The sequence below is a fragment of the Crocuta crocuta genome, unplaced genomic scaffold, assembly GCF_008692635.1.
Source record: "Crocuta crocuta isolate KB4526 unplaced genomic scaffold, BGI_CrCroc_1.0 scaffold395, whole genome shotgun sequence".
Lineage (NCBI taxonomy): Eukaryota > Metazoa > Chordata > Mammalia > Carnivora > Hyaenidae > Crocuta > Crocuta crocuta.
In genome coordinates this window covers 1,684,027-1,699,492 of record NW_027532601.1, presented here as the reverse complement: position 1 = coordinate 1,699,492, position 15,466 = coordinate 1,684,027, and the positions used below count along the sequence as shown (strand labels likewise).

At 44.7% G+C, this 15,466-nt stretch overlaps 1 protein-coding gene across 1 annotated transcript in view; it reads left to right on the top strand.

Annotated features, from left to right (window-relative positions):
• The first annotated feature begins 628 nt into the window (after nucleotides 1-628).
• The window catches only part of DOCK5 (dedicator of cytokinesis 5), a 164,946-nt gene continuing 150,108 nt past the window's right edge, over nucleotides 629-15,466 (top strand). Inside the window, exon 1 of the mRNA XM_077780138.1 lies at nucleotides 629-707. Within this exon, the coding sequence (XP_077636264.1) occupies nucleotides 698-707 (10 nt within the window). The 5' untranslated portion in view covers nucleotides 629-697. The remainder of the gene's footprint in view (nucleotides 708-15,466) is intronic.

The following is a 15,466-nucleotide window of genomic DNA, read 5'->3' as shown; positions in this document are numbered from 1 at the left end:
ATCCCGTTTCCCAGGACACCCGGGACTGGGAAAAGGTGGCCCTCTCTACACTGCACTTTGTGTCAGTCTGCTCCTACATGGTAGGCGGCACTCACAGTGGCCCTTTGACTCCCAATTACTATGTCAGGGAAGCCAGGAATGGCTCCCTCTTTGGCTTAGAGATCATGAGCCCAGTGGTGGTGTAGGCTGGCTCTTGTCTGAGGAACAAGGGGACCGACCTACAGACCCCCACATTGTATTCTCATTGTAGCCTGGTTGTTTTCTTTCATACCTCTTCCCACAATTTAAATTAAATAGTTGCTTCTCTAATACTATACATTTAATGTCTTTTTTCCTCTACTGGACTATTAAAAATTCCTGGGGCAGGGACCCCGTCTGTGTGTTTTGTCACTGTCCCTGGTCGCCACCACAATATATAGTAAACAGCCTACCAATTTTTTTTGGAAGAATGACTGTAAATGACCAGTGACGGGGGTTTAAGAGGATGTCCTCTGCTTTCCAGTGGGCGATTCACACAAAATCATTAAATAGAAAGTAATTCATTAACCATGGAATGTGCTGTCGAGTGGCTTGTATTTTCACTGCTACTGATGCCATTTCCTCCATGTATTTCTCTTTTCCAGCAATCTACAACTACAATGCCTCTCAAGATGTGGAGCTCTCCTTGGAGATTGGAGACACGGTCCACATCCTGGAGATGTACGAGGGTAAGTCTGGATGGCCGCCTGCCAGACGGGGGAAGGGGAAACCAGTGGAAGTTACTTATTAATAAGGCGCTTAGAGCAAACATCTACAGGCTTCACTTCCTGAAGTGGTGCTAGTGAAAAACCCAGGAAGTACTTCACTCGTACAGCTTTGTGCTACAGGTGATTTCAAATCAGCTAGCCGAATACGTGCGTGCAACCATGCTCAGGCGGCAGAACGTCAAACCATGTGAATGGTTGAACCCCAAGCCGTGGATGCAGAAGGATCTGACCCAGTGCTGGCCCGGGACGAGCCACAAGGGACACTGGATTGGCTGCTACGCAAAGGAATCCCTGCCGATTACGTGGCTCTTTCCACTCAGCACTAAATGCTGCCAGATTGGGGGAGCAGCAAGGGAGAGACTTATTGGTGCTTGCTGAGATTCATTCACAGAATTAGGTCAGGGCTATAGCAGGTCCAGAAAGCCCACTCGTCTATTTCCTGCAGCAAGGTCAGCCTGGGGAGGTGGTTCAGTCTACCTGTGAGTGGGCTGTAGGGAAGTACTCAGCCCCCCTGAGTGAAAGGCACAGGTCATGCCTGTTCCCACCGCATCCCACCCCAGGTGTTTAGTTCCATCTCAAGCTCTCCAATCCTAGCAGGCCCCCTCAACGCGTCCACATTTCTAATTCAAATCCCCAGGGCACCATGAATAGGTATCCAGGCCACTGAAGTCGAAGATCAAAGCCAAGATATTCCCTCTGGAGAGTGAGGTAGGAATGACCTCTGGAGAGAGAAGTCAAGGAAGACTTTTCTCATGGGGTGAAGGTTTTTAGAATCAGGATCTCTAGATTTCCAGGATCTGCACTCACCTTCATCCATGTCAATGCTTGTAATGGTGGAATAGCAAAGGTGGTCACTAGAAATCTAATGCGCTTTCCTAGAATGGGGAAGAAAAGCTGGGAAGCTAGGGGAAAAGGAAGCAAGGTTTGGCCACAGAAGAGCTAAGTCATTCGGCCTGATTGCATAGAAGACTCTATTATTCCTGCTGCCTCCCTTTTTTTGCTAGGCAGGGGGCCAGGGTTTGCTTCTCCCTCCCACGCAACTCAGAGCACAACCATGCAGCTCCCAGGGGCAGGGGAAAAAGGGAGCGGGTTGTGCAGACTGTCCCCACTCTACCCTCTCTTTGCTTTTTTCATCCTCGCCATCTCAGGTCCAACCCAGCATCAGTTCCATGTTGTCCCTAAGTCATACAAGGGCCAATCTACTTACTGTCTGATCTCAGGACTCCTTTGCTTATTGAAACTATAGTCCCTTCAGACCTTACTAGGTCATACCTCTTTGTCAGGGCCAGATCTATCTGTTGTGGCTAGTGTCAATGGCACACGTTTTTGCATTGTACAGGCAAAAGGCATGTGACCGGTTTTGGTAACTCTTCCATATAGGCTTGAAAAAAATGTGCATTAGGACCATGGGGGTGAGAGTTCTGTAGATGACAGTTAGATTCTGATTTCTTTATCACTTTTTTTTTCAAACTTGTTTTTCTGCATTTTCCATCACTGAGAGAACCGTGTTAAGTCTTCCACCGTGCTTGCAGTTTATGTTGATGATGATTTACAGTGATGTCAGTTTTTTGCTTTATGTTTTTTCAGACCTCTTTTAGGTACATACAATTTTAGAGTTATATTAAACAATTTGCACTTCTTAATTTTTTAGAGAGAGAGAGCAAGCAGAGGAGAAGGGCAGAGAGCTGCAATGGGGGTGGGAAAAAAGAGAGAGAGAGAGAGAGAGAGAGAGAATCTTAAACAGGCTCTACCCTCAGCATGGAGCCAGATGTAGAACTCAATCCCATAAACCCCTGGGAATGACCTCAGCTGAAATCAAGAGTTGGGCGCTCAACTGATGGTGCCACCCAGGCACCTCTAAACAATTTGAACTTTTAATTCCTGTTTATTAAATCTTTTTACCATTAGTTTTGCCTGTAACAATGCTTTTTCCCTTAGTCTAGCTTGTCTGAAATTACAGCCAACTCATTGGCAGTCTAGAACTCCAGTTTTTGTTCTCCTGGACCCACCAGGCCATCAGAAATGCTGCTCAGCCATTCAGGAAGCTTTTCTCAATTTGACAGATGCCCCAAGAAGAGAGTAGCCTCAAATACTGGCCTCATCTCTCTAAGTTTTGGTCTCTTTCAGATCTGGACCTGGTAATTCCCACTTTACCGTGGTAGAGTTGCAGTATGTATGCATGTGTGGGTATGCATGTGGCGGGTTGTCAAGCTTCTCCAAGCGTCCTGTGGCGTGTAGGAGGGAAGAGTGGAGAGTTGATTGGAAATAAAGTAGATGATGTTTCTTATATACATTCTCAATATTCTTTTTTCATCTTTATGTAACCCTAACATATTTTTTGAAACCACTCATTGAAGCACTTTGTCCTCATAGGATTCATATAATGGTCCTTTTAAATTTGTGTGTTATCTTCACTGTACTGAATAGTTTCCCACTTGAACATTGAACATTCCCCAAGGTAGCACTCCTGTGGAGTAAGCTAAGGTGGTCACTGAGCTTGGTTGGATATAAATGTAATCCAGACACACAAGCACATCCATTTCAAGTACCTCCTGGAGCTTGAGCCCAAAAGCTGCAGTGGTTCTAGTGTTTTACCCACACAGCAGGATGTTTGCTGGCACTGGCCTAGCTGATAGGCGACAGTCACACAAATCCCTGTCACTTCATTGATGCTGCGTCTGGGAAAAGACTGTCCCAGTGCTCTTGTCCTGACGGCAGGAAGCTGGTGTTCTTGTTAATTGTGACCATAAAATATTTGGTGTGCCACAGGACTCTTTCATGTCAAAAAAGGATACCTGTGCCCCATACCTGACATGTGTCAAGGTATGAATGGGCAAACATAGAACATGAGCTTACGGAGTTCCTTTACCACCATCAAGAGGCCTGTCAGGTTGATGGAGATTTTTATATTGGATTATGTTTTTATATAGTGCTCATGTTATGGGATTAATTTTTTTAAGAGGGCCCGCCTTGCCAGGTGCAGGACTTAGTGATATCTCCTAAGTACTTCGAGTTCTTGGCTGGGTTCTCAAATTCCTTTATTATTTCAGGCAGTTCAGGACTAAGTGAGTGCAGGAGTACTTTGCAAACATTAAACAGGGTGGAAATGCTGAGTAATAACTTAAGTTCTCTTCCTCCTCCCCCATATCCTCTTTCTTTAAAAAAAATAAATAAATAAACAAAATGGAAACACCCAGAGTACTGCCAGCTGGAATTTAAGGCTAATGCTGGCACTATTTCATGGCTTTAGGGGTTTTGTGTCTTCCAGCTTCCTGCCTGATTTGGCTCCTGTGGCTCCCCCCACCCTGGCCCCACTCTGCCCCACCCTGGCTTTGAGATATTCTCACACCAGACCTGTGTGTGCTTTTTCTGATAGGGACATGAGTCTACCTTTCTGGAGCTCAGATATGGAAAATTCTTTTCTGCCCACAACCCCTCACAGAAAACCACTCACGACTCTTCCTTTTGCTACTTCCTGGCCTGCAGTTGAGTGAATAATTATGAAAGTGGTAGCTTCTCGACGGCAAAGCCGGCTTGTCTTTCGTCTGTAGGGCCGGCAGCTTGCACAGCACCTGGCACATAGTAGGTGTTCTGCAGAAGTCCATTAAAGGAATGGAGATAAAGTACGAGACCAAAGCAAGCTGGTTGGAGCCAGGCAAGTTAGTGTGGAGAGTCAGAGAGGGTGGCTGTCACCTCCACGAAACCCCAGGTATCCTAGGCAGCGCTGTTGTTCTTCTTTTATGAGGGACATACGGGAGGCTCCCGCATTTCCTCCATCCGCAGCAGACTGCAGAAGGATTTGGTTATTGCAGTTTTTTTGTTTCTGTTTTTAATAACCGCTTTGTTGAGATCTATTTCAAATACCATACAATTTACCCATTTAAAGGATACAATTCCATGGTTATTTGCAAAGTACGCCGTTCACAGAGTTGGGCAATTGTCATCGCCGTCTACTTGCAGAACATTTTCATTAACCCAGAAACAAACCCTGTAACCGTTTGATGGCCATTATCCCCCAGCTCCAAGCAACCACTGACCTAATGTCTTTCTCTATAAATTTGGCTTGTATATAGACATTTCATGTAAAATGGAATCATATAACATGTGATTCATCATTGTTGTAGCATGCATCAGTACTTCTTATCTTTANGGAGCTTGAGCTCATGGACCGTGAGATCATGACCTGAGCCAAAGTCGCACACTTAACCGACTGAGCCACCCAGGCGCCCCTGTACTTTCTATCTTTTTATGGCTGAATAATATTCATTGTATACATACATCACATTTTATTTATTCATTCATCAGTTGATGGACATTTGGGTAGTTTACACTTTTAACCTATTATGAGTAATGCTGCTATAAACATTTATGTATAGGTTTCTCTGTAGATGTATGTTTTCAGTTTTCTTGGGTATGTTCCTAAGAGTGGAATTGCTGGGTCATATAATTACTTTTCCTTTTGAGGAAATGCCAGTCTGATTACTTGAGATTTGCCTCCCAAACAGGAGATTACAGAGCCCAAATGAGTGAGCTGCTATCACTTATCCCTCGTTTCTTTCTGTCACCTTGCTCCTGAACTTCATTTGCTACTAGAACTGGGCGCAGGGAAGTAGAATCAGCCGAGAAGCTGTATACCGCCCGTGTTGTCACAGCTCCCGAGAATTATGTTCCTTCAGAGACTTTTTCAAGGAACAAGATTCCTCAAGGACTGAGGCAAGTGTCCTCACCTTCCTTTGTCTTGGCACCAGCCTGGCCTGTGGTCATTGCCATATCTTCTCTTTAACCCGGCAAGGGATTTGGTAGCGCAATAGCTGTTCTGCATCTTGAGCGTTCTTTCCCTCCCAGATCATGGACATGGCTGAAAAATCACGGCTCCCTGGAGATTGCAGTTGCAGTCATTCATTCATTCAAAAATACTTGCAGAGCAAGTGTGATGTTCTTATTATTATGTGCCGGGTACATTTATTGAACCCAAGAGCTGCTCTAGGCGCTGAGGTCACCTGAGTGACAAAACAGCAAGGCTCCTGTTCTCACAGGCTTTTCATTCGAGGGATAGACAAAAACAAGAGAACAGAGTAAGTAAACAAAACAATTCAGATACTTCAAGGTGCTGTGAGAGGAAAAGGATGATATTAGCGGGACCAGGAGTCGACGTGGGTGATGGTGAGGGAGGGGAGAAAGCCAAAAGGACTGCTTTAGCTCACATGATTTTGCCCCTGTCTAGGTTGACTGTCCTGGGCAGGACACTTCAACTCTTTTTGTGTTCTGGTCCTTGCACCTAAAATCAGGGCACTTCTTGAATTGGAAGTGATTAAAGTGCTTTGAAAAATAAGATTACAGCAGTCCTGTTACCATTAAGCTCTCCTCTCCTATGATTCCACCAGTGCCTACTGGTTTCCTGCCTTTGATTCATGTGCATTGGTTGACTCATTTTCAGCTCCATAAACCAGTCACGGGCTCAGGAGAGAGGGTGGCTGGTGTTAACAGCGATTTCTGAGGGTAAGCATAACACAGTGAGATAATGTCTCAAAGGCGTTCCAAGCTCTACAGAAGCAAGTACAGCATAAAGCTTTGTACAGTTTTAGTGTAATATGTAGGAGCCCAAAACATAGCACAGATGATTGCATTGGAACCAGAGGAAACAGGCAATCTTGAAAAGCTGAAATAAAAAGAAGCATTTGTGTATATATGAGGTCCCAATATACCCATGTTATTTCTTCTGTATAGAATGAAACCAGTTTTAAAATGCACCTTAATCAAGAAATCCATTCCCTTGTAATAGAAGGAATTAATATGGATTATGACTTCAGCATTATGTATCTTGAATCTTAATCTTTATAAAGCAGGCTTTTTTTTTTTCTTTTTTAAAGCTTATGTATTTATTATGGAAGAGAGAGAGAGAATCCTAAGCAGGCTTCATTGCCGAGTGCAAAGGCTGACATGGGCTTGATCTTACAATTGTGAGCCAAAATTGTGAGCCAAACCTGAGCCAAACTCAAGAGTCCAATGCTTCACCAACTGAGCCACCCAGGTGCCCCTAAAGCAGGCTTTTTTTGTCAGTAAATATAGCGGGCAGCATCATGGCAGATAGGTAGTTACGTGGCACGTGGCACTGAATTTTGGCTCTGGAGCTGACAAAACTCTCTAACAGGAGCATGAAAAAGAACTTGTTTCAAGCAGAGGCTTAATAAGCATCTTTCTGAGATGTGCTACTTGGGCCTGAATTGGAGCATCCGATACATTAAGGTCTTAACTGAACACTTTCAGAATGTCTGATGCGTGGAGAAAGATTGTCATATCCTACTGTCCTGTATGACCTGGTAGCCTTGACATGCCTTCATTGTACCACTCCATTTTTTCTTCTCCATTTGGTCAGCCTTGCACAATGATCACAGACCAGTGGAAAACAAAGAAAATAAAATTAAGTTTTTAAATGTTTATTATTTATTTTTGAGAGAGAGACAGAGTGCAAGCAGAGGAGGAGCAGAGAGAGAGGGAGACACAGAATCTGAAAGAGGCTCCAGGTTCTGAGCTGTCAGCACAGAGCCTGATGTGGGGCTTGAACTCATAAACCCTGAGATCATGACCTGAGCTGAAGTTGAAAGCTTAACTGACTAAGCCACCCAGGTGCCCCAAACTTAATTTTTAAAAATGAGTTCGTAACAGCCTGTATAAAATTAGCTAAATAAGCTGAAATAAGGCATTTGATATGTTTGTAACTTTCATTTACTTTTGTTACCCTGTGAGTCAAGATCATTGAAAGCGTATTGTAACTCAGAATCCACAGCCTTACCATGTTCTAGTGTTAGAAACCACTACCTTTCACGAACATTGATGGCAGCGAGCCCAACAGCTTGGATTTTATGATAAGGACTGCGTGCAAACAATTTGGCACCAGCCTGGAAAGCAAATCAGGCCATGTGGCATTTTGTTGAGTGTGCCGGTCATTTCCCACATCTGTCTGACCTTTACCTTCAGTCCTGCCTGTCAGCTACTACTCCTGGGGACATATGTTCCTGAGATGTGTTTTTCCAAAAGATGAGTGTGGTGGCGGGAGTGTGTTTACAAGAAAAACTAATTAAAAGTAGAACCGGTGAGAAGTTTTAGATTTAATTTTAGCAAACGGAGAATGCGTTTTCTTCTTTCAGAAGCATATTTGAATGTGCTTCTAAAATGCCATCTTTAAAATTTACGTTATTGGTATATTAGGCATACATAGCACCTTCTAGGATAAGGGTCAGAACTTTTTCCGAGAGGTTCCTTCGTTCACTGAGTGGTATGTTGTGACGATGCAGCCGAAGAGGCAAGCCCAGCCTGAAAGCAAAGATGTTTGGGGGAATGTCCTGGAGGAATGTTCTCCTGAGCTTTTGGTGTCCTGTAAATTTCCATCTCCAAGGGATCTCTGTGGGATCAAGGGGTTGAGAAGGTGGCCAAGCAGTGGGCAAGCTCCTTCCATCCCATACATGTAACCACGCATGGCTCTCTTCACACTTCCCAGTGCTGGGCCGTTCACATCATTTGGTGTGTAGCTTTTCCCCCAAATGCATTAGGTGTCTCTTCTCCAGCGTGAAAGGTAGCACGTCAAAGCATTGTGGGGCTAAGTAAGACTCTGTGAACAATTAGTGTAGGGAGAAAGTCCTCGAGGCAAGTTTAAGATTGATTGAGGGGTTGGGGCGCCTGGGTGGCTTNCTCTCTCTCCTAAAAAAAAAAAAAAAAAAAAAAAAAAAAAAAGAAAAGAAGATTGATTGAGGGCATATATGAGAACAATATTCCTCCTCTTGCTTATATCTGGGGAGAGAAGGCTGATGCTTGCCTCTGCTTTGCTCCTAGAAACATAAGGGCCATTTATGATCTCAAAAAGCAAATAGGGGGACTTGGGATCATAAATACCCACTCTGTGCTGAAGTGCCCCATTTTATTCAACCCGTGGAGGCAAGTCCTCCAATGGAAAGTGTCACAGGAAACATACTGCCTGAAAACCCTGAATGCCACAGCCAAATCTTCGAAGCATGTGGGAACTGCACTTCCTTTCCTTGCCTCACCGCCATGTAGAACTCAGGCTACATGGAGCTGGGGACAGGGACTCTTGTTATGGGAAGATTTTCAGTCCAACCCTTATTTTCTGTGTATGCACCCCCAGCGTTTGTCATCTGATCGGTATTAAATATACATACACTTGGCTTTGCCACTAGGAATCTAAGATTTTATTTTATTTTATTTTTTTTAGGAATCTAAGATTTTAAACAACTGTCCCTAGCAAGGTACTCCTTCTTCTAAATGGCGAGAGGAAGTCACACTAAATTCCTAACCTTAAATACTTGTTTAGTGTCCACCAGTGCTGATTTAAGAGTCTGTTAACTATCATTGGAATTGGAAGAATAGGAGGGGGTGGGAGGGGAGAGCTTTTTGTTTTATTAGTCTTCCTGTCACGTTCATTTGTCCCCCGAATGTCAATTCAGGCCTCCGAGCCCCCTATCTTGGTAACTTCTGAGTCCCAGCCATTTTCTCAATTATTCCAGCCGTTGTCTTGTGGTTTTCCTGTCACCCCCGCTGTTTCTGTTACTTTTTATGGTTACTTTTCCCTTAAAGTCATCTTTTCTATGATAATGATATCCCTGGGGGCAGGGAACCTATTATTTTGGAAACTACAAGTATATCCTATCAGGTGCTCCGGTTCTGATAGGATGAAGCTTCTAGCTGCTTTGTTTGTCATCAGGAACTTCAGAATGATTTAGAGAGGTTCGTTTTCCAGGGATCACAGACACATTCCTCAGAAAACAAAGAAAAGAGAACTTTAAATAGTCTAGCGTCATCAGCACAGGAACCGGACAATGGCTCTGGAGGTAGGAGATAGTCCCTGGATGATGTCACCAGTACCATTGGTGCCTCATTTGTCCGGAGTTTTACGTCTCCTCTGTGTGCCAGCCATTGAGCTAAGGGCGTTTGTGTACTGAATCCTTAGTTCTTACAATCCTGGGAGAGCAGAGTTACTGCTGCCCATTTAATAAATGTGAAAATCAGGTTAAGAAGCTTGGAACTTCACACAGCTGGTAAGAGGTGGAACTGTGATTCTCACCATGGCCCTGTGGAATCCAAGTAGATGTTCTTTCCACATGGCGAGGGAGGCCTTTGAGGAAATGACTCTTCCATTTTGGACGTAACCTATAGGTTTTCAAAGCGGGTGAGGTTCTTTTGCTTTTAAATAGCTGGCAGACAAGCTTACCATGGCCCCATATGTGTCTGCAGTCGGGGGGGCACTTGCTTTTTTCTTATTTCAGTTATTATTATTATGATTTTTTAAATGTTTATTTTTGAGAGAGAGAGAGACTTAGTGTGAGGAGGGGAGGGGCAGAGAGAGAGGGATACACAGATTCCAAAGCAAGTTCCAGGTTCTGAGCTGTCAGCACAGAGCCCAACATGGGGCTTGAACCCACAAACTGAGATCATGACCTGAGCCAAAGTCAGATGCTCAACTGACTGAGCCCCCCAGGTGACCTGGGGGTGTGCTCTTCCCGGCCTTCCTTTCCCCCATGGCTCTGCTGCACTTGCTTGCTGTTCTGGCCAGGTGGCCTCCTGCCTGTTCTCAAAGCCCACTGCTTTCAAGACTTGGGCTCCCTGCACCCCCAGGGTCCATGTGACTCAGCCACTCCCCCCACTCCTTTCGCCCCTGCCTATTTTCAAGAGCTGGCTTTCTCTGAGCAGGTAGGCAGGTCTGTTCCAGGTGAGCATAGCACAGTCATCTCCTCCACCCAGGCATATGGGTCCCTGTCCCCCCAGTTCGCACACACGAGGTCAGAATTACTGAGGGGCTGGACTGCCGTTACCGATATTGTGTCCAACCCCCTCAGGTGTAGGGGGAAAAGAAGCAGAGAGGTCAGCCTGAAGCAGTTGCCCTCCCTGTATGTATTTGGCAGTGAACGTATGGCTGGCGTCCCCGATTGTGCCCTCCTGCATGTGTTTATAAAGAGGGCGTTGGAATCGAATGCGGTGGTCTTTGGCTCGGACAGTCTCGGAAGGTTTTGCGCGGTTCACATTCATACTCTCGCTGCTGGTCTTTTGCTACCAGAACTCTTAATGCCGTCACCACTGCTGGGTTCCACCTCTGCTTCTGCCACTGTTGATGTCGTCACACCCCTGACAGCACGTCCTGACCTCTGTCTGGGTTCTCAAAATGGAGCCCAGTGGTTCACTTTGCGAGTCTGTAAATACATCTTTGCCCTTTCATGTTGAGGATGAACTGTGCCGAGGAATTCGAAGTAAGTCACTGAGTGTCCCAGACTGACGGGGGTCTCGGGACAGCACTGTGTCACATGGTATTGCCACCGGACTCATGCTCTAAGCTACGGCATGCATGTTTCCAGTGCCTCTGCCCGCAAGGAGTTTCCTATCTTACTGGGGCCTCCATTCTCCCCTGAGAAAGTAAGGCTACCTTTATGCAGCAGTGCCCTTTACCTTGGTGTCCTCCTCAGGAGGCTTAGTTGGTTACCTGAAAAGGGCAGCCTGTGCCGCGTGTCCAGAAATCCTTGGCAAACTGGCCACACAAGTTTGTCTTCCCCTCACCTGTGTCTCTATTCCACTAGTGATTAGATTCCAGATTCTTTGAGACCGGGGTTTGGGGTGCATACTCTCCCAACTCCTTAAAGCCCCGCAGAGCCGAGCATAGGTCTTTATAAAAACGGGCCTCCTTAAATACCTCTTGCTTGATTAATGGATTCCCCCCTCCCAAACCTGCGTCCCTCTCTTGTCCATCTTGCAAATTGGTGCTGATGATCAATAATCCTGGCGCAATAGCGAACTGCAGCAAAACCACGCGCTGTATCCTGTCATTTCTGCTTTCTTGAACTAGTTGGAGAAGCTAGAGAAATGCATCACAGAGGAGAGTAGTTAGAGCCATTGGTAAAGCAACTAACTGCTGGCCAGACTACTTTGCTTTAAATAAGAAAGGAAAAGGCCACATCCAGGACATAGAAAGAGAGCTGGCAAACCAGAGTGACGATGTTGATCAGACTAGAGGAAATTTTATTCCCCGCCGTGTCACTGAGTTTCAGGGCATCTGTGAAGCCAAGACAGGTTTCCTCCTTTTGCGGTGGGCATTTGGATATGTCATCTCTCCATTCTCCAGCTGCCCCCACCCCCAACCTGGACCGGGTCCCTCTGCCTGTCTCAGGAGGTGTTTGCTGGTTGAGAGAAGTCTCTGGCATTACCATCTCTGGTAGGCAACAAGGAGAAACTTGGGCATTTTTAGCTACAGACTGAGATTTTATGAGGTAACAAATTGGGGGGAGGGGGAGTAGAATGTTTTTGTGGAAGGAATTTAAGACACGCAAGCTTAATTACTTTAACAGTTGAAGAAATGGAGTCCCACAGAGCTGGTCAGCACAGAAGCAGGCTTTTGCATTTCAGATGAGTTCTCTTCAGTAGAAGCAATGCCTCCTCTTCTCTGGACCCTTCTGGCCTCCAGGCCGGTGTGTGAGCCCCACCCAGCTCTGCCCATTGGGCACAGGATCCTGTGCCTTGCTCGGACCTCGCTTTGGAGTCTGAATTTGGAGGTGCAAATTTTATTGCACGGTTGTTGCATTCTTCTGTCTTGTCCATGACCACTGGCTCCCAGGACCTTCTTTTTCTCACTGATCAAGTCACGTAAGGTTTATGGATTGTGCGCTATGTGCCAGGTACCGCAAAGACAGGTCTCTTTGCTGCTCACTCAAGAAATACAATGAAAGACGGAAACCACATCTCTTTCTTTGCCACTTACTTGGCATGCTAGTGTACATGGGTGTTTTCTGTTGGTTGGATTCCACGGCCAAGCTTCTTTCCTGTGGGAGGCAGTGCGTTGAGCAAGTGTCCCATTCATTCGCCGCGTGGCCATGGCGGCAGTGATGAGCGGGGTGGCAGGAGACCTGTGTTTGCATTTTCAGCTTCAATACTAAGTCACCGGTTGACTTTGCACAACCCTTCCGATTCCTTGTTTGGGTTTCCTCTTTTTTAAGTAAGGGTGTTAGATTTCAGGGGACTCTGAGCTGTGTATTATAAAGTCACAAAAGTGAGCTAAGATATTTAACTGGGAAGCCTGCTTTGTCTCCCAAACAGAAACGGCTTAAATCATCTCTTACTACCTTTGCATCCTTTTGCTTTCTTCTGCCTTTGACCTTATTTCCAAAAGCGCCAGTGAGCTGCCCAGTGCATTTGGGAAGTGTGCATCCTGTGGTGAGGATCTAGCAGACAGTGAGTGTGCCACCTGTGAACAAGGAGCTGACAGCTGAGCTGTGTCCATGTTTCCTCTGAGGAGTTTGCTCCCAGCTGTTCCTGCTCACTAACTTCCCTGGGTGGGGGGACCTCAGCCATATCTTTGAAGAACATTGGCTTGGGGATGGGAGAGTAGGCTTTGGCCATGGAAAGCAGCCAGCAGAACCCGACAGGTTCACCTGGCCCACAGGGGATGGACCTTTGACCTTGGCCTAATTAACTGTGCTTTACCCAGCAAACTACCAGATGGTGACACTTAAAGGAAAAAGAACAGGATTTAACACTTGTTCTTCTTCTCTGGCCCTTCCCCTCCCCTCTGTCATGGTGCATATAAACAAGGGCTCCCTATCTGTTTCTTGCCCTTAATTCCTGGGATCTCAACATTATCACAATACTTGGATGTATGTAAATGCCACTGAACAGAACACCTAAAACTGTGTTCAAAAAGTAAATTTTATGTATATTTTACAACACAAAAATTGTTTATTGTTCTTGGTCGGGGGGGAGGGCGGCTAATTCATTGTGGGATTGCAAGATGAGGAGAGATTTTACAAAGCTCTCCATGAGTTACACATCTAAATAATGCTTTCATGGTACACAGAGTCCTGAGTCCCCCTCAGTAATTGCCTTTGGAGTCTTTAGCACATTCATAATTCTCCCTCTGTGTGCGAGTGTCTTCAAGCCTGCCCATTAGAAGCCCTTTGTATTTAATTATTTGTTTATGGATCTGTTTCCTTCCTCCTTGAAGACAGTGTCTGGCCTGCTGGTGTTCAATGAGTCTCTTTATATATAATAAATGAATGGCCACATTAGTGATGTAAATCCAAGAGAGTTTCTAACCACACTTTCTAAGGCAGCCCCACCCCCCACCCATCACGCTCCCAAATTACTCTCCTTCCTTAATACCATTTCGCCCCCTGTGCAGTTACTGGGTTATTTGCTGGGGCTTACAGGTACTTGTGGTTTTCTTCCCATTATAAAGCAAGACTTTGAAGGATGGAGACATTGTATGTCTCGCTCTCTTGGCATCTGTCTGTTGAATGAGTACATAAATCTCCAATTTTATTTTTGGAAATAAAACTCGTTCCGATTCGCTTTGGAGCACAAAGTGAGCAATGAAGATGAATACTGTTTTAAGGAGGCACAATAAAAAGTAAACATGGTGGAGAAATGGTCCTGTGATTTTTCATATGTGACTCACTGCTTTCAGAAGCATTTTCAGACAGAAATATTCAGTAATATTTGGGAGCAATGTCATTATCGTGGAATTCTAGATCACCCTCACGTGCTTACTTTGTTTTGTTTTGTTTTCTATAAAGTTTATTTTTTGTATTTTGAGAGAGAGACAAAGAGCTGGGGAGGGGGACAGAGAGAGGAAGAGAGAGAGAGCGAGTCCAGGCAGACTCCACAGTGTCAGCGCAGCCCCTGCAGAGCTGGAACTCATGAACTGTGAGATCATGACCTGAGCCAAAATCCAGAGTCAGACACTTAACCGACTGAGCCACCCAGGCGCCCCACTGAGGTGCTCACTTTGGAATGCTCATTCGATAGTGTAAAGTTTTGTATGGCTTTTAAAAATTGCAGTAAAATTTATACACAATAAAATACACTCATCTTAGGTATTCAGTTCCATGACTTTTGGTGAATGAATGCACTCCATGTACCTAATACTCCCAGTTAAGGTGTAGAATGTTTCCCTTGCCCCAAACACCTCCCTGTTGCCTTCTTCCACACAATTCCCACCCCAAAAAGCAACTGTCACTCCAAAGTATAAGTCACCATGCATAAGTCTTCCTGCTCTTCAACTTTATATAAATGCAATTATTCATGTCCGTTGTGTTTGGATTTTTTTCATTCAACATAATGTGTTCTAGGTTCATCTCTGATGTTGCTTATGATAATAGTTCATTCCTTTTCATCACTGAGTAATACTCCGTTAGGCGAATATATCACAGTTTGTCAATACTCTTATTGATACACAGTTGGATGGATTCCAGTTTTTGGCTATTAATAATAAAGCTTCAATGTACATTCTTGTAATGGATTCTTATGGATATAGATTTTTTTCCTTTCAAGCTTTTATTTAAATTCTCGTTATTATAACACTAATATAGTGTACTCTTGGCTTCAGGAGTAGAATTTCGTGATTTATCACTTACACACACTGATCTTGGGTCAATACTTACAAGTAGAGGTATTGCTAGGTCTTAGGTCATGTGTATGTTTAATCTGATGTGAAACTACCAGCAAGGTGAGAGAATTCTAATTGCCCATATCTGTACCAACACTTGGTACAGTCAGTCTTTTTAACTTTAGCCATTCTAGTGGGTGTAGAGTAGTATCTCAATTTTTAAAAATATATTATTTATATTGACTTGAATTCATCCTGTTTAGCGTACAGATTTTGACAAATTCATACAATCATGAAATGCCACCACAAGTATAGAACAATTCTATCCTCACCTCCCTCCCAC